Source organism: Phyllostomus hastatus, unplaced genomic scaffold (genome assembly GCF_019186645.2).
Source record: "Phyllostomus hastatus isolate PE091 unplaced genomic scaffold, TTU_PhHast_1.1 phas_contig_329, whole genome shotgun sequence".
Taxonomy (NCBI): domain Eukaryota; kingdom Metazoa; phylum Chordata; class Mammalia; order Chiroptera; family Phyllostomidae; genus Phyllostomus; species Phyllostomus hastatus.
This window is the reverse complement of record NW_025333854.1, coordinates 2,218,478-2,244,909: the sequence shown is the minus strand read 5'-3', so window position 1 is coordinate 2,244,909 and position 26,432 is coordinate 2,218,478. Positions and strand designations below refer to the sequence as shown.

The 26,432-nt window shown below is 47.6% G+C and overlaps 1 protein-coding gene across 1 annotated transcript in view; it reads left to right on the top strand.

The window, feature by feature from the left end:
- Positions 1 to 4,063: 4,063 nt before the first annotated feature.
- NDUFS4 (NADH:ubiquinone oxidoreductase subunit S4) overlaps positions 4,064 to 26,432 on the top strand; it is a 75,922-nt gene continuing 53,553 nt past the window's right edge. Inside the window, exon 1 of the mRNA XM_045839958.1 lies at positions 4,064 to 4,206. Coding sequence (XP_045695914.1) covers positions 4,109 to 4,206 — 98 coding nt within the window. The 5' untranslated portion in view covers positions 4,064 to 4,108. The remainder of the gene's footprint in view (positions 4,207 to 26,432) is intronic.

The window sequence follows — 26,432 nt, the reverse complement described above, 5'->3', positions numbered from 1 at the left end:
CTGGCGTAGCTCAGTGGAGTGAGCACAGGCTGCGAACCAAAGTGTTGCAGGTTCAATTCCCAGTCAGGGCACATGCCTGGGTTGCAGGCCATGGCCCCCAGCAACTGCACATTGATGTTTCTCTCTCTTTCTCCCTCCCTTCCCTCTCTAAAAATAAATAAATAAAATCTTAAAAAAAAAAAGAGAGAGAGACTGGAAAAAAAGTCTTTATTCCAAAAACGAGTAAATAATAAATAAGCATAAAAGAAAGAAAATACATTGGGTTAGGCAATAATTATACTTATTTGCTCCTAAAGTATACAGTTCCCCACATTTTACCTCTCTGAAATTGGGATATGTAATATATAGTTGGTAGTGTGTCATGGTTTACTTTTTGCTTTTTTTTTGTAGAAAAACAATGCATTTTACAGCTGACGACATCTTCTGTTGGAAGAAAGACGGTAGTGTGTTGCCAAGACAGAGAACACTGGGTAGGAGGGACAGATTAGCTTCGGGTAAAAGGAAGGAAAGGAATATATTAGTTTGGTTTTCTACATCTTAAGTTGGAGAGCTTAGGGTTGGAATGCCAGACTGTGATGGGCCATGGGATCAAATTCACGTAGGAAAATTCCTTGGGTTCTTCAGAGTTGTGATTGTCTGGACCCTTTGTTTTCCAAAGATAAGTTCAAGCGGCCGTTCTTCCCAATAGGTAGAAGTTATTTCTCTTGTTGCTAAAGACTCCACAGCCCTGCCAGGTGTCATAATAATTTTATAAGATGATAACGTATCAATTCAAGCTTGTCAATGAAATTAGCAGTGAAAAATAAAATGCGATTTAAAATATTAGTTTGTAGCCAATAAGTGATGGTGAAATTTTTTCAAGTCTTTGGCAACTGCATGTGAAACTTCTGATAGAAATGTCTGGTTTTAATTTATGTTCTTCTGGATGCTTTATTGGAGACCCATGTGCAAAGGGGAAAAAATTAAAACCAGACAACTTCAGATCCACTGTAAATTTCACATGCCATCAGAAAGACTAAACTAAATGTTTCTTTTGGCCACCATGCTTGAAATGCAAACAAAAAGTAAAATCAAGTCACATTTTAATACTCCTATTTGAAATATTAAAATGGTATTTGGACCTGGACATCTATTAACCCCAGTGGTAGCATCTATAGTTTGGGTGAAGTTGTAAAAATAAATAAATAAATAAACAAGTGCCCGTAGCAACTTATTTCTGTTCCTGCAAGTCCTATATCCTGTATTTGAAATGTGAGAAATAAGGAAATGAAAGGGGTTATTAAATTTTTTTCCGAAAGGCGAGTCTAGTAAAAGGTAGACTCATGGTTTCAGGTCTCTTGCCAAGCGACCCAGGCCCCCGCTCCCCACGTCCCACCGAGGTCTTCAGGAAATGGCACTCGATCAAAGGTGAAATATTAGAAACCAATAAGTGCTGTAGACCTGAGAGAACAATCACATTAAAAATAATTTGTTCAACAAATTGGCAGTTACAAAATATTCCCCGGGATGTAAAGTACAGCATAGGGAATATAGGTAATAATATTAGAATAACTGTGTGTGGTGTCAGGTTGATGCTATGTTTATTGGGAGGATCGCTTTGTAAGTTATATAAATGTCTAAGCGCTGTGCTGTACACCTGAAACTGATATCATAGTGAATGTCAACTGTAACTGAAAAATTTAAAAAAATTGTACAAGCTTTTTCTAAGCAAAAAAATAAAAAAGAAAGAAATGGCACTCTCTCCGACTTAGTTTTGACATTTTAAAAGTTTCCGTTAGGTTCTTTCATTCATTCCTGTATTCACCCACCCATTCAGTCACTCTATACCTACTTTGGGGCCTATTCTGTGTCAGGGACTAGGCTAGGTACTGGGAAAATGATCAGCAAAAACATATGCTCTCTGTCCTCAGAGAACTTGCCTCCCATTTTTGGAGAGAGAGATGATGGCATTGCATTGAAACCACAGTACTGAAGGAGAAAGGGGGGTGGGGGGCGCGGTTCACAGGAAGAGGAGTCCTCGGCCAGGGCAGTCGGATTCAGAAGTACTCCTTGTGGGAGAGCACCGGCAAACGTGTTTTTGCTGCAGGATGTCTCACCAATAGAGGGTTCGACAATTAAGCCACTTACTTCATATACCAAAGCGTCTGGAGGCATTTTAATTGGGTTGATTCAGAAGCTCAACAATGCCATGAAAGACCTAGGCTCTCTCCCTCTCTCCGCTCTCCTGTGTCGGCTGGGCTCTCACCTTTGTCCCCTCACGCTGAGAAGATGCCGCAGCTCCAGGCATTATTTCCACACACAACTGCAGCCAAGGGCAGGAAAAGAGGCATTTCTCTTTGTCCCTTTTTTTCTGAAGCTTCCCCCCCCCCACCCCGCCCCCAGATGGGATTTCAGATCCCCTTGGCCATGTGGTAGCTGAAAGAGCTGACGGGAATGCAATACGGGACATTTTTTTAGCGTCCACAGTAAGAGTCAGTGAGGCTCTGTCGGCGAGAAAGGGGTTGGTGGGAAATGCCGATGAAATACCTGCAGATTCTGCCGCCGGGTCTGACTCTCAGCTGTGATCTTCAGGGCAGGGCAGCTGCCTAGACAGGACACCGAGGATGGAGACCATTCCAGTAGGCAGCAGCTTGTGAACGGCTCCAGGCAGGACAGAGACCCAGCCAGGGGCCTGAGAGGAGGGTGGGGCACATAACCTACCGAGCCTGTCAAACCAGGTGAAGGGGCTTGGTCTGTATCCTAGTGGTTTCATGTTTCTGGGAAATCCTGATAAACGCACCATGGAATGCTACTCAGCAATAAAAAGGAATGGCCCATTGACATGTGCAATAACTTGGGCGGACCTCAAGGGCTTTGTGCTGGATGACAGAAGCCAAACGCAAAAAGTCACAGGCAGGAGTCCATTCCTGAAATGTCAAAATTATAAAAATGGAAACAGAGTAGTGGGCTTTGTTTCAATGCCAGGTTCCCGTCTTTGATACTGTGTTAGTTACTTAAGATATAATCAGTGGGAGAAATTCAGTGAAGGGTACACAACCCCTCTCTGTGCTATTTTTACAATTATTTCGAAAGAAAACATTTTATAGAAAATTCTCTGAGACATCTCTCCTTCATCTTCCTTTATCTTTCTTTGCATTTTATCTTTCCCTGGACTGGTTTCCTCTCTTTGGTTCTAGGTGCTAATGCTGCTGAATCTCTTTCTTTCCCCCTTTTCTTTATGTGTTAAGTTTTCTTTCAATTAGCCACAATACAGAAGCAAGTCATTCCCCATCCTCCTGCTAACCCTGTTCTTCTAATAAAGGCTATACTTCCACGTGCTTAATTCTAAAAGCAGCAGCGTTATGTTTTTAAAAACTCTTAAAAAAAACCCACTAAGGAACCTGCTTTTTATTTCATACAGTCATTGTTCTTCAGGTCGACATGTTTCCAACACGTGTCTCCGAAGATGATTTTTTTTGTTTTGTATGGACAGAGAGTTAATAATTTTCTTGGTGTCTGTGGATTCGGATCACATATTCAGAAACTGCTGAGAATGCAGTGACATCCAATATTATGCTCCGTGAGTTTTTCATATACAGCCACACATCAAAAAAGAAAGAAAAATAATAACCCTGCGCCAGGCCACGTGTGCAGAGTTCGTTTGGAAACTCTATCGTAACAGAGCGCATCACTCAGAACACAGCCTGGTCCTGGAGACGGGCGAGCTCAATCTGGCAACACTTTGCAGAAGTACTACTTTAGGTTCTCAAGAGCCAAAAGGGCCCTTTGGCTCTTCCAGTGGGCTCGGCCCTAAATATTTGGAGTCCTTTGAAAAAATTATGAGTTGCAGGTGTTTAAATTTTCAAGCATTTTCTTTCATTAAATAAGCGGTCATAACAGTAACAAAAAACATTACACTTTGATTGGGGTACTATTTACACTTAAAGCATTTGTGCATTTTTCTTCAACAAAACCTTTCACCGCTTTTTCTAAATTCCAGCGTTTAACAAAAGAGCAGACAAAAATAAATAGAACAGAGCCCCGCCCCTTTGCTTCGCGGTTGCGCGGGCTTGAGGACGGAGGACGTTTGTCCGTCGCGGGCACCCGTCCGGCGTTCGCGTGCGGCAACATGGCGGCGGTCTCAATGTCAGAGGCGCTGAGGCGAGCGCTGTGGGGGAGAAGGGCCGCGGCTGCGGCTGCCGTTTCCGTTTCTCGGGTTCCGACCAGGTAACAGGACTGTCAGGCCTCTTCTTCAGGCTCTCGGGCGTCTCCTCCACTTCTGCGGGGCTCCGTGTGCTTGGGCCCCGGCGAAGGCCTCGGGAAAGGCGTCCCTGGGGGAGGGCGAGCGGCGCTGCTGCGGAGGTCGCGGGCCCGGCGAGCCGGGCGGCAGCGGCCGGGGCGTCAGGTTTTCTAGGGGGGGGGTGCCCTGGAGCCCCGGGGCAGGTCTCCGGGCGGGTGTCCCCCAGCTGCTCCGGTGCCCGGAACACCGGCGGAGCCTCACCGGTTCCCGGACTCCCGCACCCTCCGTCTTTCACCTGCTGGCGTGTCCCTCGCGTCCTCACCTGGGGGCGAAGTCGCCTGTTAGCCCGTCACTCCGGTCCTTACCGGGGGACGGGGGGGGGGCGGGGGGGTTTGTGAAGTCACGTGCTGGCCCGCCCCCTCCCGTGTATGCCTGGGGGGCAGAGTCACCTGTTGGCCCTTCACTCCCCTCCTTACCTGCGCGGTGAATTCACCTGCTGGCCTGTTTGCTCAGCTCGTCCTCACCTGCGGGGGGTGAAGTTACTACCTGTTAGCCCGTCACTGCGGTCCTTACCTGGGGTGGGGTGGGGGGGGCGAAGTCCTCTGTTGGCTTTTCCTTCCCGTCCTCGGCTGGGGGTGAATTCCCTCCCGGCCCACCACTCTGGCCCCTATCTGCGGCGGGGGGCGGGGGGCGGAGGTGAATTCCTCTTCGCTCGGAGTGCTGTTGATTTGGCTTCTGAACGGAAACACGGTTTCATGCAGCCATCCATTTTATGCTTGGGAGGAACACTTGGTGGAAGTCAGGGTTGGGAAAATAGTAGAGGTTGATTTTTCAAAGGCTGGTGGTCACCCCGGGAGGTTCCCCATCCAGAATTGTATTAAACCCTCGTAGTAATTCAGTTTTGTTGTTACCGCCTAGTCTTGCAGCATTTTTGTAATGATGACATTTATTCGCGACTGCATTACTTAATCCTGCATTTCCCTTTTTCCCCGAATTTTTCAGATTTTATTGTAGTCCAACACGACAAGCACGGGCACAGACACAAGCATTCTTATCTGCGAATAATTGTTATGTTTTATCGTTGTTTTCACGGCTTGTTAGTATGGGGTTGGCCAAAAAGTGTGTTTAGTTTTTTTCTGTAAAATAAAAGACACCTTAACTTTCACTAATAACTTTATTGATTTGGTTGTATTTTGAGTAAGTCAGCTCTCTCCCGCTATTGGCTTCCAGTGGGCAGAGGCCAGGGGTGCAGCTCATCACCTCCCAGTGCACAAGACAGCCCCACAGCAAAGGAGCATTTGGCCAGAATGTCGATAGTACCAAGAAACTTCAAAAACCACTTTTGACAGGTTCGATCAATCACAGCACCTTCTCCATACACTGCACAAATCTTTTTGTGTTTCAGTTGCATTTTTACCAGTCTCGAAACAATAAAGCATAATGCACTGAAAATGTTTCATATTTTCTTTCATCTTTGCTCTTAAGATGGCTGCACAAAAATTCACCAATTTTGATTTTTTTTTTAAAATGCACACTGATATGACAGCTGTCACAATACAATCTAACAAAATTGTTTCAAATGAGGTTAAAGAAAACTAAGCACTATCAGAGCCACCTACGGTAAAACAAACTCACATTTTGACCAACCCATGTAAATGTAAGCCAGGGCTTACACAGAGTGTCCTGCCCCATACTAAACGTTGGGAACAAGGACAGGGGGACTGACTGGATGGACTGGTGTGAAGGGTGTGGGACCCATGGGAGTCGTTAGAATGCTAATTAATTTAGTGTTATATTTAAAAAAGGGAACACAGGGTTAGAGCGGGAGTGAGTTAGAAAGGATTATTGGAGGTGATTTTTATTAAGGGTTTAAATAGTGGGTTTTAGGCAAGGTTAGTGGGCTATGTAAAGGCTTGAAGGCAGTAAGTGGTCCAGAGACATAGGGATAATGTGCGGTCATTGGAAAATAATGATGCTGTGAATGGGGACAGGCCAGTGAGTTTGCAGTTCACTGCTCTGCATGTGGAGGACCTGGGGAATGGCAAGTGTTTCTCTGAGGTCGGGTACTTAATGGGGCGGCGTAGGGCTAGACGAGAGGCGAGTCAGCGTGGCTCTCGTTCTCCTAGACGCTCTGGACATTAATTTTGCACTTCCCAGCAAGTTCCCCGTATCTCCAGGGGCCCCAGAAGTGAAAGCAAATTCGAAGGGTGCCCGGGCGCACAGCTGATCAAAGCATGGCCGTATGTCAGCAATTGGAGTAGTTGAAGTTAAGATACTACGTTTTGGAAACTCTGATGATAATTAATATTACTTACCCAGATTTAAAGAGTTTCTTCTTGCAAGTGTGTTATAACAGATTTTGAAAAGCAAATAAAAATTTAGGTCATATAAGAGGCCTTTTGTTTCACACTTTAACAAAACTTAAAAGCCAAGGAAAACAAAGTTTAAACACAAGTCCAGTGACACATTGATTTGCTTTCTATACCTTTTAATTTTTTTGTTTTTCATAGTATTTTTCAGAGTATTCATAGTATTTGCTGTTCGTCCTTAAGCACCGTCTTTCCCGCGTGCTTTGTGGGCAATGAAGATTTGAAAAGGTTAGTTGTGGAAGGAGAACTAGTAATGTCTAGAAAACATTTGCAAATGAGGTGACATTTCAGATGACTTGAGGAAGATTAGGGAGGGCGGAGTCAGCGAGGCACTCGGTAAGGCAGGGAGTAGTGCAGAAACATGAACATCGGAGAGAGGGAGCTGTTCGTGGAAGGGAAGAAGCCGTGTCCAGCTACGCTAACTTATGAATTTAATTGTATCAGTAAAAGATGAAAAAGCAAAGCAGACCAAAAACACAAGAGAGGAAATCATTCGAACCGTGTCTCCAATCTACCCGGTCTAGTTCCCGGGCTCGTGCTCCAGAGTGAGTGTCCCGGCTCCTCGGGCTTTGCGTGCCCTGCCCCCCCACTCTCCTAAGGGGGTGTCCAGGGGAGTTTAACTACTTAGGATATTGATGCGAAAGCCAGCGAACATGGCGCCCTCTTTCAGAGCAGCGGTACTTAGGGCTCAGCGGGCTTTGTCGGTTTAGCCTGCGCGTGCACACTCCCCCCAGCCAGTGCGGTCTCTCCGCTCCTGACTTCGGACGGAGTCTTGTGTGTGCTCACCTGGGACGGAGCGCCCCCGGCCTGCAGCAGGCCCGCAGCAGGGGTGGCGGCGGCAGCGGTGCTGGTGCACCGGCCTTTCTCAGGCTCGTTCTGCGCTCCGGCCTGGGCTCGGCCCTGCTGCTCCGTTTCCTTTCTCCAGCGACAGATAAGCCAGCGGGCAATGACGAGTCTGCAGGGAGCTCTGAGGGGTGCGAGGCCCCGAGGTGTGGAGAGTCCTGGGCGTCAGACACCTTGTTGGGAAAGCGTCACAGTTCACATTTGAGAAGCATTTAGGACGTCTAAATTTACAGGGGTGTCACACTCATTTCCCCGGGGGCCACGTCAGCCTCGTGGTGGCCTTCAAAGGGCCGAATGTAATTTCAGCTCCTTAACAGCCAAGGAGGGGTTACATGTACACAGTCCTAAAATTATTTCAGCCCCTTGAAGGCAACTGCGAGGCTGACGTGGCCCCCGGGGAAAATGAGTTTGACACCCCTGGTGTAAAACCAGTGGGTTGGCTCTACAGATACTCTGGATAAACACATTTCTCTCTGAAGGGCAGCTATTTTGCTGTCTTTGGAACACATCGAAGCCAAGTTTTGTGAGCTTGGGATGTTTCCTAAATGCCTTCTGACAGGTTTCATTGTTTGGCTTATTTTCCTCATTAAAAACCCCTAACTAGTTGATCTGTTTTATCAGTAGCAGTATTTTTGTTGAATAATTCTTAGGAGAATTAAATACTATTGTAATACTAATAAATACTAGAATAGTGTCTGGCACATAGTTAGCCTTACCTAAATAAATGTCAATTTATGTTAATTCAAACTTGAATATTTTTATTTAACCTTGGTGGTAGATGGAATTCTTTAAAATACTCACTTCCATCCCCTGTGACAGGATCACACGTCACCGCCCCATTGGCCAGGTGACTGGTTTTGGCCAGTGACCTGCTGCTGGGAGCGGAGCGCCTGGTGCAGCAGGAGCCTGAGGAGCGGTCCGAGGGCCGCCTCGTCTGTCCCCCTCTGCTGAGATGGACGGGCCCTGAGCCGGGTCTTCCCGTTTAGCCTAGATGCTGGGATGAGGGTAGCAGGGAGCAAAGCAGAAGCTCATGCCTGCGGGCTACATACAATCCAACGTGATTAAGAAATAAGCCTCTGCTGCATGCCACCAAGGGGTCCGCACTGTCGTTCCCCGCAGCGTAACACACGCACGTGCACCCTGGCAGAGGAACGGGTCAGGGGCGAGGGCGCAGGCTGCCGGGGGTTGGAAAAGAGCCTGCCTGTAGTGGTGTATACTTCCTGGCACCTAGTGCAGCGGCCGGCCCCTCGCAGGTGAGTGCGTGCACTGACGAGTACACACAGTGCGGGGTGAGAGGTGCGATTGTGAGGAAAAGGAGGGAGCCGTGAGCGGTATCTCCATCAGCAGCCGCATAAGTGAAAGCCGCGTAGGGACCGGCCTGTGTATGGGGCTGGCCAAAAGTCCATTACGCATTTTCCGTTAGATGAAACACATTTTTTGTTTTCACCAGTAACTTTATTGACGCGGATGTATGTTGGTGTGTCGGCGGTCTCCCGCTGCTGGCCTCCAGTGGGCGGAGCCCAGGGCGCTGCCCCAGCCCTTCCAGTGCGGGAGACAGCCCCACGGCAGGGAGGGGTTGGGCCGGAATGTCAGCAGGGCCGAGAAGTACCGCCCACCACCCTGGACTCCTTCGATCCGTCACAGCACCGTCTCCACACACTGCACAGATCTTTTCGCGTTTCAGTCATGTTTTTACCTTTCTTGAAGTAATAAAGCATAATGCAGCAAAAATGTTGCTTCCTCCATCTTTGATATTAAAATGACTGCACAAAAATTCACTGATTTTTATTTTTTTAAAATGCATGCTGATGTAACTGCTTTTGTAATACAATCTAACAAAATTGTTTCAAATGAAGTTAAAGACAACTTGGTGCTACTAGTCACTGTACAGAAAAAACTAAATGAACTTTTTGGCCAACCCAATAAATGTGAATATAAAATACATACAAAACACCTATTCTTTTCTAATTGTAATTGGGTATTCACCCAAAACTACTTAGTTTTGATTGACGTCATAAATAGATTTTTTTTGTATTCAGACATTTCTTTGGCAGTTATCTTGACTCTTGTATTCAAATTAAAAAAGGTGTAAACGAACGTATTTGGAAAAGGGCACTCATGGGACATGAGAGCTTTCTGGAATAGCAGTAACTGTGATTATCAGACTTGTTCTGTGCAAGCTGCTCTACATGAGATGTTTACGAGTCTATAGTCCGTGGGGCTGAGTGGGGAAGGGTGGGGCCGCTCAGCTCCCACACAATACAGCTGAGTCAGCAGGGGCTCTGGTTGGTGGGGAGTGGGTGCAGAGCAAGGCACTTTGGAAAAGCTTCTGAAACACATCCTGTGGTGAAAGTTGAGAGTCATTTTTCTGGTATTTATTCTGAGCACAAATTAAGAGTAGCAGCTAATTTATATTTCTCACTGTGTATAGGCCACTGTGCCAAGGACTTTGCCCGTATTATCACCTCATGTATCTCTCATAGGAATCCTGTGAGCTCAGGTGTTCGCAGTCTCAGTTCTTTTCAGAGGAGGAAACAGATACAGGTGAGGAAACAGGTTTTTCAGTTTGCAGGCATACCTCCTTTTATCGTGCATGGCTCTATTGGACTTCACAGATGTTGTGTTTTTTACAAATTGAAAGCAAGACCTTCCAGCAGCAAAAGGATTGTGACGCGTTCTGTCGTGAGACCCACTTGCTCGCCGTGGTCTGGGACCCAGCCCGCAGCGTCTGCACGGGCTGCCTGCACGTTACTCGGAAGCTGTCTGATTTAGCCGTCTGAAGGAACGAACACGTCGGCTTTTCCCGGAGGGAGTTGTTACGTCTGATAAAAGTAAATGGAAACCTCGGTATCGTCCGTGATTTCCCCTCCTTTCGGTGAGGCGTGTTCTGTGAGCGACTCCTGACGCTCCTTCCTCTCGCCCCACCGTGCCTCTTGCACGACGGGAGGCTCTGACGAAGCAATTGGTGGTTTTTTTTTTTTGTTTATTTTTCAGTTGGGATTTCTTTCCTGTAAATTTTGTCATTATTTTTGGTGAGAGCCGTTCCATAGGTAACTTGATTTTTATACTTGCTCGCCCTCTTAAACAAAGTACGTGTGATGCGTGCAGTAACGAGGCGTTCCGAACGTAACTTGCTGTCGTCTTGCTCCAGTGGCCACTAAGGACAACGGTTACTGGACTCGGCCGCCTTTGAAAGCCGTGCAGTGCCCGTTACGCTTTCTGAGTTCTCGTGTCTGCTCTGTAACGCGTTCTGGGGTCCTTCCTTGACCGGTCTGCTTCCCCTTGAGCAGTTCCGCTGCCCTGTTGGGCTCAGCGTGGGTTTGAATATCAAGCGAGGAACCCTGTTAGGATTGTGTGTAACAGAAAGTAGGGTCATTGAAGCTCGGATGGTGGTGAGCCGAGCCTGGAGCTCTTTAAAGGTTGGCAGATAGTTGCAGGTAATGCATGAGCTCCTGGAACTTTTCCGTTTTACTTCCCGAAGATTCTGGCGGAAGCTTATTGTGCCTGAATTGTTCAGTGGCCACATTTTCCATACCTACTTTCATCTAGATATTTGGGTATTCTGGCAAACTGTTTTAAGGCTTTTGTGCTGTAATTAATGGCATGAGAGCACTTCAAAATTCTCTCTCAAATTCTCCTGTTGTCTGTTTTGATCAGTGAATACAAGTTAGGTTCTTTAGAACTAGTTAGTTGCTCAGATGTGACCTTTTCTTTCTGCCTTTACTTCCTAGAATTAATTTTTTAGTTGCTTTTAGAGATAGAGAGTTTGAGCCAGAAACTTCCATTTGCCCCACTATCATCGATGCGTCCGTTGGCTGGCTCTTGTATGCAACCTGCAACTTTGGCGTATTGGGAGGGCGCTCTTACCAACTGAGCTACCCGGCCAGGGCCCTCACTCGGCTTGATTTTTCCTTTGTGGGATCATGCTCCATTCAGTTCAGTGGTTTTTAAACACTTGCTGTGCACCAAAGTCACCTGCAGTGGACATAAAAATCCAGTTGCTTTGGTCCCAATATGTATTGGTTCAGTAAGTTTAGGTTGAGGCTTAGCTTTATGATGATTACGATGAGAATCTAGGGCTGAAAACTACTGTGTTTTTTTTTCTTTTAAATAGTCTTTAATGCTACATCTCGAAAGACTTCAAAATGTACTTTTTCCTGGGGTGGGGGTGTGTGGAGATTCCCAGAAACAAACAAAATTGCTTTAATTTTTACATATTTTCCAAATCTGAATTGTTGTATGCCTTTCACCCATGCACTGGATAGAGGCTTTTTCTTGGAGAAGCCTCCCTTTGAGGCAAAGCAGGCATCCTGAGAATGCTGGAGAAAGCAGGCGAGGCCGGCCGGCCGCGCTGTGTGCTCTCCAGAGACCCCTGTTCTTCCTTTTGGAAGGACTCAGGTTTAATGCAGCGCAGCTGTTGAACTCTGCCCTTCGGAGTTTTAAGAAGAAAGTGTTTTACCCTTTAAAATGGAAATGCCTCTTTTAGGGAGGTGGTCTTTGGTGGATATAGTTCTCTAAGAAAGTTTCATGCTTTTCTAGAGTTCTTTTGTTTCAACAATTTCTTAGAATTGTTTCAGATGTGGAGAGCAGTTGAGAGTAAAGAGCTGGCCGCTTTTGTAACATGTTTTGCTATATGCTTAACAAAGCAGGACGAAGAGTTTGTTTCTTTGTGTTTTTTAGGACTCAAAAATATGTTTTCTTCTTTATTCAGCCACTCCATACATAAGGAAATGGGCCTTGAATAGGGTTTACCAGACAAAAGATTCTGTTCTAGATGACTGTTCAGCAAGCCATGTGCTTCTCCTAAAAATGTCAGTCTGTCTTGATGAGCTTTAAAGTGAATACAGATGTTTTGGCTCTTTTGAGGACTACCACTCTTTGTGTGAAAGAGCACTTCTTTTTCAAGAGATTTCTTTAAAATACGTATAGAAATTTGCATGAAATTTTATACCTTTTGTGTTTTAAGTCTAATGAAATGAGATTTAATTAGACATTGGTAATTTAATTTTAATATTCTTAGTGCAGATGAGATTTGGAGAATATAATAGGTCTCAACATGGTTTTTGTTAAGACTTTATTATTTATTTAGTCTTTTAAAATTTGGAACTTAAAGTGCTTTATGATATTTACTTCTGCGCAGTGAAAGGTGGTATTTTGGCAAGAAGGGATACCTTTTTGGTGTGCAGTGCCTTCTGCTTTGGTAAGTTAGCTCTAAAAGCTGTAGTTGGTGGGTACATATTCTGTATGAGAAGAAAATTCTGGGATCATCCTCTTCCACCTCTATTCAATGCAAGAGTGTCTAGAGATCCCTGCTCCTTGGTTACCCAGCAGTGGAGGGGCACGTGGTGAGTTTTGGTAGCCCTAGCCAACCCTCTTCACCTGCGGACTCGCTGGCACGTGGTGTTCCCCTTCAATGCTGCGCGGAAGAGCTCTGGCCCCCACGCACATGTCAGCCCCCACGCACATGTCAGCCCCCCAGCCCAGCAAGGACGGGGCCATCACTCACTCCTCCTGCGCTGGGGGTCTGCGCTCCGGGCTGCGCCTGGCCGGCCTGTCTGCCCCCTTGCTTACGACCCTGTTTCTTAATGCTTCACTGCCTCTTCTCGGTGGTCCTCAGAGTGGGCGCCGTTTCGCCTGTATTTCCCTTTGAACTGGGTATATTATCTTCTTCTTGCTGGGCTTTGGGAGCTCTTCAAGTGTTCTGGACAGAAGTCCTGTGTTATGTACATAGTTTGCAAAAGTTTTCTCCCAATCTTTTTTCTTTTTCTTTTTTTAACAGTACCTTTTGTAGAGTGAAAGTTTTTAATTGCGATCAAGTTCACTTTACCACATTTTTTCTTTTATGAATTATCCTTTTATTTTCATATCTGAGAACTGTTTGCCTAACCTCAGACCATGAAGATTTTTCCTCCTATCGTGTTCTTGAAGTTTCGGTGTATGATGCTTTCCATCCAGCTCGCTGATCCATTTCAAGTGAGTTTTGTGTCAGGTGTGAGGTTTAAGTTGAGGTTAAGTTTTGTGTGTATAGATGCACACTTGTTTTACCATTTATGGTAAAGGTTATCCTTTTTCCATTGAATTGCTTTTGCATCTTTGTCAACACTTGGCTACATTTGTCTGGGTCTGTTGTTGTATTCTCTACTCTGTTCATTTGGCAATACCACACTTCCTTATTACTGTCGTTTTACAGTAAATACGTGCTGTAACTGACTAGTTGCGATTCTTCCAATTTTCTTTCTTTTTTTTTTTTCAGGCTCTTTTAAACCATTCTACTTCCCTTGCCTTTCTGTCTAGCTAAAATTCAGACTCAGCTCACCTATAGCTACGAGAAGCCCAGCTCGGACTTTGAATGGCATTGCTTGAAATCTGTTCATTCCTTTGAGAGTTGTCGTTTTTACTACGTTGAGTCTCCCAGGCCATAAACAATGGTGTACCTCTTCACTTACTTATTAATTCTCTTCAGTCGTGTTTCATAGTTTTGAATGTACAGATCCCGTGTATGTTTTGTCAGACTTATGTCTGGGCATCCCAGTTTGGGGAGCTGTGGTAAACGCTGTTGTTCGGAAACGTCAGCGCTGACGGCACGTTGCCGCGTGCGGAGTCGGGGCTGGTTTTCGGGCGCCGCCTTGGTGTCCTGCAGCCTCGCTGTTCCCCTCTGTGGGCTCTGCGCGCGTCCGTCACCTTCTCGGGGATCGTCGAGTCGGCAGTCCTGCAGTCTGTGTACAGGGTCAGTGTATTTGTTTTTGGTCTGATCTTCAAGATTTGTTTCTTTTGATTTCCAGAAGGATGTTAGATAAGAGTGAGGACAGATATTCTTGCCATTTAGCAATCTTTGGAGAAACTATTCAGTTTTTCACCGTTAGTATAGTGTTATATGGAAGCTTTTTTTTTTCTTGTAGAAATGCTTCTTGTAGATTGAGGAAGTTTTCTTCTAGTTTGCTAATGGTTGTCATGAATGGGTGTTACAATTTGTCTAATGGCTTTTCTATATCAATTGATATATTCTTTTTTTTCTTCAGACTGTTAATATGGTGAATTATATTGATTATTTTCAAATATTGAACCAGCCTTGCATTCTCAGGATAAACTCCACTTGGTCATGTTGTTTAACTCTTTTTATATATCCCTGTATTTGATTTGCTAATATTTTTTTACGTTTAATGTTTATGAAGGATATTGGTTTATGGTTTTCTTTTTTTACGCTGTATTTGCTTAGATTTGGACTCATCAAATGAGCTGGGAAGTGTTTCCTCATCTTGAATTGCTTTAGTTTCATCCCTCCAAATTCGAAATATTGCATTTTTGTTTGCTTCCAAATGTTTTCTTATTTCCCCTGAGACTTCCTCTATGATGCATGGATTATTTAGAGACGCTTTGTTTAGTTTCCAAGTATTTGGAGACTTCCCTGTCTTTCTGTAACTTATTTCTAGTTTCATGCCACTGTGTCCTGAAAACCCAGCTCCCTGTCCCGTGCGGAGACCTGCAGCCCCCGCTGCCATGCTGTGCAGGGCAGGCCCGCGCCTGTGTGCTGAGCAGTGGCCAAGGGGCCGGAGGGCACGGGACGCAGGAAAGCAGCGGGTGTCGGCCCTGCCTTGTGGGAGTCACAGCCTCGGTGAATGGAGAGGAGATCTCCTGCCCTGAGAGTTTTGGCTCCAGCAGGGTTCCGTGAGGCCGTGGGATGGCCTCTGGCTGGTGCGGGTTTTAGGAGCGAGCGGGAGAGAAAAATACGGGTGATTTCTCCTCGTCCGTCACCAGCTCCCTAGGACACAGCGCTTCTGGAGCGGTGCCCACTGCGGGTTTCCTCTGCCTGAGTTCGGGCACGGGGTGCTGGGGGGAAACACGGGGTGAGCTCGTTGCTGGGGGCGCGGTCCTTTGGAGTCCGGTGACTGCCCCTGACCTGGCTGTTTACGCTCAGAGTCTGCAAACTAGCTGTTCAGCTCCCTGGAGAGACAGGCGGGGTGGACAGCGCTTACTGCTGCATCTCACCTTACCACTTCGTGGGGTTGGCCATCCCGTGATGGACTGTTTTTAAACTGATTTCAAATGTATGTTGCATCGTAACACATCGGAATAGATTGAAAAGACCTAAAGATGATTCAAAAAGTTCTTTATGTGATCAGATTGTAAACCATTAATTCTTAACTGTGGTGGGAGGAAGGGAGGAGTTCACATACTAGAACCTTGGAACGGGGCAAAGAAAGGATTTCAAAATACATTTGCCCTTAGTTGAAAATCATGGCACTTAATAAAAGATGCGAGGTTGTTGCACATGTAAGTGGGTAGGAAAGTACATTGAGTCAGTGGTTTAGACCGTCGACCACTAAATCTTAACTACTTTGAGAGAGTGTGGGAGTCAGAGGTTTATTTTGAGTAACTGGTGAAAGTTTTGGTGACTGCTCTCTAGAAATGTGTGCGCTCACGCGTGTTAAACCAGCGCTGCGTTTCCAGGCCCCAGACTCTGTAGTCCTTCCGCAGAGAGTGTGGGGCTTTATACGACGCTGTGTTTGTGCTGGCTCTGATGTTACACCTTTTGGTTACAAGTGACGAAAACCTAGACGCTCAGATGACTGGCTCAGGCTGGCAGAGGGAATCGGTAGGTACTACCGAACAATGCAAAGGGCAGGCAAGTCTGCAGCCAGGGTGACGGCTGCTGTCCCATGGTGTTTTTCCCTGTGTGGCAGGTGCCATACCTGATGGGAGTTTCTTCAGGCTTGTATCTTGTAACTTTATTACCAGGTGGGGACTGAAACTCCGTGTCTCCGGTACCAAGTTTAAAAAATCTTGGGGGGGTGGGAAATCTTGGGGAACTAAGTACTCAATTAAGTCAGATTAAGCAGACTCAGTTGCAGTAGGATTTGATGTAATATAGGCATTATTTGTAATGCTAATTATACTGCTGTGTCATGCACAAGCAGGCCGTAGGAACTCAGGTGTAATGAGAGGTGGGCCATCCTGAACAAAAGTCAAGAACAGTTGTATTTTATATTGAGATGTCTTTAGGGAACAAATACTGTTTGTATATATTGTGTAGGCTGACCTCTTAACCTTTTTTCCTAATGAACTCTAAGACTTTGCTTGCTAAAATTTGTCCACTCAGTCAACAAATATTTGTGTTTCTTTCCAACAGGCGTTACCAGGAGGCACGGCCTTGCCGCCTCTGCTGTGGGGGTGAATGTGTAGGTGGAAGTGTTCAAGCAGAGGCCACAGGACTGTTCCTCGGGGTCTGTGCACGGCTTTCTCTGGGGCTGGTGTTCCCTGGAGGCGAGTGGGAGACGGGTGTGGGTGCGGCCCTGGGAACCGCCAGTGAGGAGGCCAGAAGCAAGAGGGGAGAGGGAGGAGGGGGGAGAAGCGGGATCCCGAGACCGCTGCTGTGAACGGCAGAGGCCCCGTGCCCCTGGAAGCCCCGGAGGAGCACACGGTGCCTTTCCGTGTTGTCCCCGTGGCAGGTGGAGGGCGCGAACACTGTCCACTGGGCCGACTCCCCTTTGGCTGCAGGTGGTGTTAACTCTTGCTACTTTGAGCTCTGTTTGGGGTCCTGCATACCCTGAGGCAGAACAGGGTCACGTGGGGTGGGACGTCGGAGGACGGCCTGAGTCTGAGCTCCTGCCACTGAAGTGACCAGCGGCCGAGAGAAGGAGCGCCAGAGGCGTGGGTCACAGGCTTCCTCGCGATGACTCAGGGGTCTCTGTGACCTCTTTGGGGGGCTGCGCTAATGATAAATCTGATAGGTCATTTATTGGCTCTGAATTCAAGCCGTTGACGTGGCCAAGCCCCTTAATAATCTCTTACTGTAATCTCTTACCTGGACTTTAACTTTGGGAAAAACTGTTTCCCAGAGGTTTTCTGTTAACTCCTGAGATTAGCCGCGGCTGTATTTGCGCTCCGACACCAAAACTGCTCCACTGGACCCATCACACGGGTGTGACGGAGTCGCCGGGCGCACACGTTTCGAAGTCAGCTCTGCCAGCATTTGAATCCCAGCGCTGGTGTTTCCTGTCTCTCTGCCCACTTGGTGTCTCTTTTCTCCTTATAACGTGGACTTAATAATCCGTTTCATATAGTCTATACAGTCCTTAGGACAGTGTGCGGCATGAGCTAAGTGCCTAATAAATTGTAACATCATCATCATCATCATTTTTTCTTGTATGACTTTTTTTTCTCTTTTTGTTCCTTTCTCCCTTCCTCACCTTTTTTCTTTCCTTTCATAAACCCTTCCTTGACCCTAGTTCCTCTTTCTGGATGGTCAGAGCGTCTTGGATTTTGTCTGTTTATTAGCAGTATTTCATGCATGAGTCTGTAAGAGAGTGATCTGCCCCTGGCTGCTTCCGGACTGTGACCTCCCAGGCACCCTCAGCATCACGCGGTCCGTCTCCAGCACCGTCATTCCGTGGGCACAGCTTCGGTCAGGGTTGTCGGTGACCTGTTGCTGCATGAACAGACCCTTCTCTTTCCTTATCTTACGTGACCTTTGCACTCCCAAAAGATAACTTTCTCGTTCGTGAAAGATTTTTCCTTTGACTTCTATTTTGTTTTTCTTCTCAGTTCCTTTTGAATGCCCATTCCTTGAACTGTCAGTATTTCTGTGTTCGTTTATAGCTCTTTATTTTTTAAAAGTGTTTTACATGACACATATGTGTCAGGAAGCGCAATGGCAACATGAACTTGTGAGGGCCTGCCATCCAATGCAAGAACTGGAGAATTACCAGTACCTTCATTCTTTGCGCGCTCCCTGTGATGGGCCGGGTAACCCCACCCCGTGTGTTCTTCCTGGTCCCCAAACCTGCGGACTTGCGGGTGCAGTGAAGTGAGGATCTTGAGGTGCGGGATTGTCCTAGATTGTTGTAGCAGGCCCCGTGTAGTCAGACCGTTCCCCCGAGAGCCGTGCAGGAGGAACCGGAGGCGACAGAAGTGCCAGCACGGGAGCCTTGACCAGGGCGCCCTGGCCACGGCCGGCAGCGCCGGCAGCCCCTCGGCGCTGGGGCAGACCAGCAGCAGGTGCTCCCTGGAGCCTGCGGAGGGGACCGGCCCCCCTCCCACATGGACTGCCAGCTCCGGGAGGCTTGTTCTGGGTGGAGGGCCTCCAGGGCTGGGAGCGAGCGGGTTGTGTGGTTTTTGCCCACCCACCTGGTGCCCCTTTGTTACGGCAGCGATGGGAACCTGGCACCCTCCCTGTCTGTCTCTGTCCACAGGACTCTGGTTGCCGTCGGTCCACGCTGAAACCTAAATGCGCACGTGTAGTTCGCGTCACGCACACTTCCCACCCAAGGAGGTCAGCACACACACCTGGCAACTGAGAGCGAGCACAGAATATTTTTTAAACCCTTAGACGTGCAAGTTGATTCTCTCATCCTCCTCCTTAGTGGCCATCCGGCGCGCGCCCGAAGCAGCAGCGCTGCGTTCCGGTGCTCGGGGTGGCGTCCCTGAGGGGCCGTGGGCGGGTCTGCACCGGGGCCGGGGACGCCCTGGCGGCGTCCGGAGACAACCAACCGCTCCTGCTGCGGTCCTGCCTCGCCTTGCACGCGGGCGTCGGGCCTCCTCTTCCGTCCGATGCAGCTCAGCGTCTCTGCCGGGAGCTTGGGGCCCTGAGAGCCAACCGGGCCCTCTACACGCGGCTGTCCGGCACAGTTTGGTGGTCACCCCCGGCCCCGCGGCCAGCGGCGTGCCCTTCCCGTCCCCTCTCCCACAGACCCGCTGTCACGGGGCCCGCGGTCCCAGCCCTGCCGCTCGCGCTCACCGAGCTTCCGTCCTCACCGCCTGGACCCCCGGCCGCGGCCTGCATTTGCCCTTGTCACTCACTGCCCGTAGGACAGCGGCCGGCTGCTCAGCCTGCCCCGCGGAGCCTCCTCCGTGCGGTTGGTCTGCTCGGCGCGCCTGGGCCCCTGGGCGCCCTCCGGCCCAGCCCCAGCCGGCACACGCCCAGCTGCAGCGGTCTAGGGGTGCTGCACCTGCGCGCATGTGCTCCTGACGGAGGGTCTGTCTGCGTGGAGTGCTTTCCCGCTTCCCCTGCCTGCCCTGCTGGGCCCAGCCCTGCCCTGCCCCACCTCTGCACCCTCTGCCTGTTTCCCGTCCGCTCGGCCTCGCGGGGCACTGGACGCATCACTGTCTCTGAGGGGTGGCAGGGTGTGAATTCTCAGGCTCGGGCAGTGATTGCAGGGCCGAGTGCTCTTACCTCTGCGCCCCATTGTGGTCGCCGGGGTCCTCGTCGGGGCCTCCTGCTGGACTCCAGCGCTTCGGGGGCAGAGACTGCCCCCGCCCCCCGCCCCGTGTTTCCACGGCCTGACACGGCGGTGAGCCCGCCACGGGGACCCGGCGGGCATCCGTGCACTCGTTCGGTCGTGGAGAAACGTACACGTCTAGAAAACACTTCACAGCATCCTAAGCAGGATAGCATGTGCGATATTAGTCCTCCAATGACGTGCTGCGTGGGTTTTAAATGTAGCTGTCGTGGACACCGATGTCACAGGGCACTGAAAAGGGATGACTTACGTGTACAGTTCCATCGTGCGCCCTGCTTCCTCCTTGCCCTGAATGACTGTATCGCAGACTTTGTCTTAAGGCAGTATTTATTAAACGTGTGAGTGGGATTCCGTCAGCTCTTCGTGTGACGTGGGTTTTCACTAGTACCTCAGAGCTTTTTACCAAATAATGGAGAAGATGGAAATGTATTACAAATTTAAATAATTGCCAATAGTAAGGTAAAAAGTTTTTTTCTGTAATAAACAGCTGTGTAGCTATTATGCTACAGATTTTGGAATGGCAGAGTGCTTCCTTTACAGAATAAACTCTGACTTTTGAGATTGAGGGTTAACATTCCGCTGTTACAGTCCACATTAAACACATGATTTTACTTAAATTTGTTCAGTTTTATTTATTTTAGAGATAACAGCAAATAAAAAATAGAATCTAGGGTTTAAGGCATTTCAGAATATTGTAGATACTGTTAAATTTTACTGTTAATTTGATTTACTGGGAGAGAGTTAGGAAGAGACAAAATAAGAAGCATTGGGGGAAAAGCAAGCATTTTTTTTTAAAGATAAAGAATTTATGCCCTGGCTGGGTAGCTCAGTAGGTTAGAGCATCAACTTGATATGCCAAGGTTAGGAGTTCAGTCCCCAGTTCAGGGCACATATGGGGATAAACCAATGAATGCATGGAAGAGTAGAACAACAAATTGTGTCTGTTTCTTAAATTTAAAAAAAAAAAAAAGCATGTCTTTTCAACCCAAAATTTTTTAAATGAAGTTTTAATTTAATTATTTAAAAAGATTTTATTTATTTTTAGAAAGAGGGGAATGGAGAGAGAGAGGGAGAGAAACTTCAGCGTGTGGTTGTCTCTCATGTGCCCCCTACTGGGGACCTGGCCCGCAACCCAGGCATGTGCCCTGACTGGGAATCAAACCGGTGACTCTTTGGTTCTCAGTCCATTGTGACGGATACCGGGCCAGCAGTATCCATCATGGCTGCAGATGCTCGTCGAAACACAAGAAAAACATACACACAGACAATCGAGTCCTGTGGGGAAATATGTACGAAATGGCCACTCTCTCTAGTGGAGAATGCCCCGTTCTCCTGCTCGGGCAGGCTTTTATTGGGTTCGTTTACACAGGAATTCAGGTAAAGCTCATTACTCATTGCCAGAAGGTGAGGATCAAACAATAGATAACAAGGAAGTCTAAGGGCCTATTTTGAGTCAGGGTCAAAGAGCTGCAAAACTTTGAGGAACAAACTTACTTTTTTCTTGGACCCTTATCAGTTAATTGAGAGCATTCTAAACAAAGCAGGTTTCACAGGATTTTACATATTCTTTCTTAGGCCTGACTGCCTGGGGAACCCGCCCTTTCCAGCACAGGGCTGCACCACCCTCTGTCATTGTTTCAGGCTTAGGTGGAGCAAGGGAAGTAAGGCAGCCAAGAGATAAGGAGATTTTCTCCCAGACAGGGAGGACTCAGGCTTTGTTAAAGCCAAGGGGCAGGGTCCATCACCCCCTTTTGCTGTAGCCCCCAAAGTCCTTTCTTGGGGGCCTCCTACATGATCGTGCCTGTCTTAGGTTGTTCCCGCCTTGGGGAATCTTACCCGTCATTGGCTAACTGACCAAGCTCTGGGGGCCAGGCAAGGTGAAGTGAAAGGAGCAGAAGTGGCGCTCCTGCCAGGGAGATAAGCTTTTGTCTCCTTGGTGGCTTATGGTCCAAGGTCGTTCCCTCAGCCTTCGCCTTGGCGGGGGTTACAGCTTCTGATACCAGGCAGGGCGGTTCCCAACATCCCATTGCTCAATCCACTGAGCCATACCAGCCAGGGCTCAACCAAAATGTAAACTACTGGTTTTGTGGTGTTCTACCTAATTTAAAAATAAACCGTGAACATGTTTGTCATGACTGTGCCACACGTAATAGGCACTACACGTGTGAATTAATATGCTGAGTTGTTTTTAACTTCCCCTCTCAGTCTTGTCACACGGAATGCTCAGTGAAGACGAAGGACCTGGGCAGCACAGGCAGCATCGTGGTGGGGGACGTTCTCCCGACGGCCCCGCCACGCCTCCTCTGCGCAGTGCGCAGCTTAGCTGCTCCTCCTCGCACAGCGGAGCACCTCGGGTGCGCGGTGTCATAGAAATCCCCACTCGCATTCAGAGCCGTGACAGTGAAATTATTGCCGCCACGTCTGCCTTTCCCCAGGAGAACCTTGAAAGCCAGCTGCTGGGCGTAGCATTGTGCAGAGACGTGGATGTTTTAGTAGATGGTTGACGGATTCGGAGTAAGAGTTATAATCTTGGTATTCATGCTTAGACGTATGTGGTCAGCGGAGTCCAGCTGGGCTTTCTGAACACAGATGCACGATTTTGTAGTTGTAAGCACTAACTCTTCCAGATCATCAAACGTCTCCTCAGAGAGTGTCCTACTGACTGGGCATCCGTCAGCGTGGCCAGAGTCAGCGTGGCCAGAGTCAGCGTGGCCAGAGCGTGTTCGCATGGAGGCGTGGCGCTGGGTGCAGCACGGCGACTGCAGTCAGGACGGTTGTCCCGCATGTCGCTGGGAGAGCAGACCGTAAAAGGTTCTCGTCGAGAGAAAGACATGGCGGCTGTGCGTGGTGCTGGGCAGTGACCAGACGGACCGCGGTGGCCGTCGCACAGCAGACACCAGCGCGGGGCCCTTTTCTGCAAACTCGAAGCTGATGCCCTGTGATGTGTCAATTACATTTTAACTCCTAAAAAGTCGTCTTTAGGTAATTGTGGAATGTTTTGGAGAGTCAGTGGAAAAGTACTGGTCACATGTCTCATTGTCTTACTGATGATACTAGTTTTGTGATTGAAATCCAATTGCATATACAATTCTAACAGCACTTGTTTAAAAGGCATAGACGGGGGTGTTTTCGTTGAGTGACTCACTCAGGGAAGTCAGGGAGAGGTTCAGTCTGCTCAGGTCGAGCAGTCTGCAGGTCTCTGACTGTGTCTGGGTGAAGCTTGCAGCAGTTGTGGAGTTTGTCCTGAACGGTGCGCAGGCCTGGGGAGCGGGTCAGGGAGCAGCAGGCAGGCCGCGCCCTGCCTTGCGCTGACCGCTGTGGGGCTTGGTGTGCGGGACTGGACTTGCTCGTGTCCTGCTCGTGTCCTCCTCCTGTCCTTCTGTGCACGTGCGCCTGTCTGTGGCGTTGTGCTGCGTGCGTGAGGCGGTAAAGTCTAGGTTGTACTGTACACGTATCTCTAAAGTCCTTTTGGAAATTACTGAAACAAGTCCATAGGTCTGTTCAGTTTACGGACGTGAATTATTTTTTAAAGATACTGTATTTTTGCCCTGGCTGGCATAGCTCAGTGGATTGAGCGCGGTCTGCGAACCAAAGTGTCACAGGTTCGATTCCCAGTCAGGGCACATGCCAGGGTTGCAGGCCATGGCCCCGGCGGCTGCACATTGATGTTTCTCTCTCTCTGTCTCCCTCCCCTCCCTCTCTAAAAATAAATAAAAAAATAAAATCTTTAAAAATAAATAAATAAACGTCTGCCCTGTATCTTAAAGGGACACTACTTTCTAACAAGTATTTTCAATTTTTCTTTAAGAACTTACCTCTAGTTACATTAATTTATTACTAAATCTTTCCTTGATTTATACCTTATTTCAAAAAATAATTGCTCTAAAATAGGTCATAGGTAGCAGGCATCTACTGTAGCTGTTTAGGGAAACAAATTATTGTTTAGTTACTTTTAATCTGAACTTTTTTTGGAGTTGAATCCATGTCTTAGAATTGCCATCCATTTCTGGGTTCAGCTAATAAAAAGTTAAAACATCTAAATGGAACGTAGTTGTTAAGTTACCAACCGTACTTTCTGAACAATAATACACCGATGATTGCTACCGCGGTACCCGGGATGTATCAGGCGCAGTGCTAAGTGCTCCTTGTGTGCCTCTCCCTTCCTCGTCGCAGCGGCTGCACGAGGGGTACCCTGGACAGGCGGGGTCCCTGCGATGACAGGGATGGCCCGTGGTCAGGTCGGGGAGCAGGCCCCACTGGCAGCTGGCCCCCAGGCCCTGCGAGGAGAGGATGGGTCCACCAGTGGTCAGCAGCAGCAGCGGGCAGATGGCAGGACTGGGCACGCAGGCCGCAGCGTCTTCCCGGACGTGGGAGGCCGTGGGAGGCCGTGGGAGGCCGTGGGCGGCCGCGGGCCCGGAGGGGCTCCAGGCCTGGAGCGCTGTTCTGCGCTGTTCTGCAGGTCCAGCCAGCGGAGCCTGCCGGGTGCTTGCTCCCCGCCCCCGTGCATGGGCGCCCGTGTGGCGTCTCAGGCGCCCCTCCTTTTACCCAGGAAAAGTCACCTCAGTCTCGATTTGTGCCAGCACAAAACTCGTACACATTTTGATAATGGTCTTTGAAATTCATGTCCATAAGCTAGACTCTTTTGGAGAGTGCAACTAACCATCCCAAGAGTGGATTAAAATTAAGTTTTTAACTTGAACACATTCGATGGCACCATTAATACTGAAGATTTTTCTTCAGCAGCCGGACTAACGAACGTTTATCTACCCTTGACCAAGTACCAAGTACTTCGCAAAGCTTTGTGTACGTTGTCTCATTTAATCCTCCCAGTGACCATGTGCAGTGAGTAAAAATACGGCCAGCGTTACTTTGCAGTGCATTTTGAAGGTGATGCCATCGCTGAGTGCTGTGCGTACAAGTACAGTAATGGGTGAGTCTCCCCTGGTCTTTGACCCCACCTGCTCAGGTACCACTGTCCCCCCACTCCTCTAGAAGTCCCTGTCACTAATTTCTTACGCTTGGAGTTTGCCTGTGCATATGCAAGAAATATATTCTCATTTTACACTTTCCACAAATGAAGCATAGTAATAGTTTTCATTTTGCTATCAATTTTACAATTTCATATTAAAATCTTTGCACATGCAAAGAAGAGTACAGTGAATCCGTAACCCCACCTAGACTTGACATTGTTCATATTCTGTTTTTTGCTCATTTTGCATATATGCATTAGATGTGTGATAGGCAGGCAGAAGGTGTGTACGTGAGTATATGTACATGTAAATGTATATGAGCAAAGTGCACATATATTCTTTTCTGAAAGTGAATTGTGTGTGTGGTACTTGGTCCCTAAATACTGTCATTTTCTGAGATGAGTCACCCCCGGCCAGGGAAGGACGTGAAGCAGAGGAGTGACACGCCTGGTCCCCACTCCGTGGGGGTGTGGAAGGGGAGGCCAGCCCGTGCCCGTGACCGCGGTGGGGGCCGCGGGGACGAGAGGGCATGGGAAGCAATGGGGTCGGTGGGCTGTGCGGTTAATTGGGCAGAAAGGAAAAGTTGGCGGTTCACTTTTTTTTAGAGGAAATCTGGAAGAGAGTGTTTATTGATCTTTTGTAGAGTTCCCTTTCCTCCCTTGCCACTGAATGAACTGGCCCTGCATGTTTCTAGAGCAAAAGAAATGAGCATTTATTTCTCTCTACACCGGACACTCCATCCCAATTACTTCACGTGTTATTTAATTCTGCCAGTCATTCTAGCGGGCATTATTATCCTTGCTTCTGCAGACGGGGAGATTGAAGTGCAGCGCTGGGAGTGGTTTGTTCTAGATCATATTGCTGTTAAGTGGCAGATCTGGAATGTTAACTTGGGTCTGACCAGCTCGAAGTGACTGAGTGACCATTTTCCAAATTGTTTCATGAAGTCAAAGTCTGTGTGTTGGTGACTTTTTTCTTCTAAATGTATTTTTAATCATGTAATAATCAGCCTTAAAAAATAGTGTGTCAAGAAGGCCGGATTTGCCAATGGACAGGTACTCATTTTTGAACTGAAAAGTAAAACCTACCAACTAGTTTTCTTTGTGCCCTGACTGGGAATTGAACCGGCGACCTTTTGGTTTGCAGGCTGGCCCTCAATCCACTATGCCACACCAGGCAGGCCCAGTTAGCTTTCTTTGTGATGTAACATTGCCCGGATGCCAGTCTGTTCAACTAACACATCTTATAAATTCAGCATATTTTTGTGATTGATTTTATTGTTTGTTTTGTTTTAAATATATTTATCATACAAACATTCCCAATGGTTTTATGGCAGTTAGAAGTTTTAAACCAAAAGTTATCTAAGCTGAAGTAAATAAGCAACAAGTTGGGATACTTCAAAGTGAAGATAAATGAAGATAAAATTCATGGCCTTTAAAAAAAATTAGACGAGCTCTCCAAGATGAAACAGGAGTAGTAAGCTGCTTTGATGTGCTGAAGTTTTGTTAAGGATTTTGTATCCGGGCACGGAAGAGATACTGATTTGCAGTTTTCCTTTTTAAAAAATATCTTTATCTGGTTTTGATATTAAAGTAATGCTGGTTCCATGGAAAAAGGACATAATTCTGTTGCTTCTATTTTCTGGAAGAGATTGTAGAAAATTAGTATTATGTCTTCTTAAATGTTCGGTAGAATTCACCAGGAAACCATGTGGGCCTGGTGCTTTCTTTTTTGGAAGGTAATCACTTACTGATTCAAGTTTTTTTTTCCTTTTAGATTTTATTTATTTATTTAT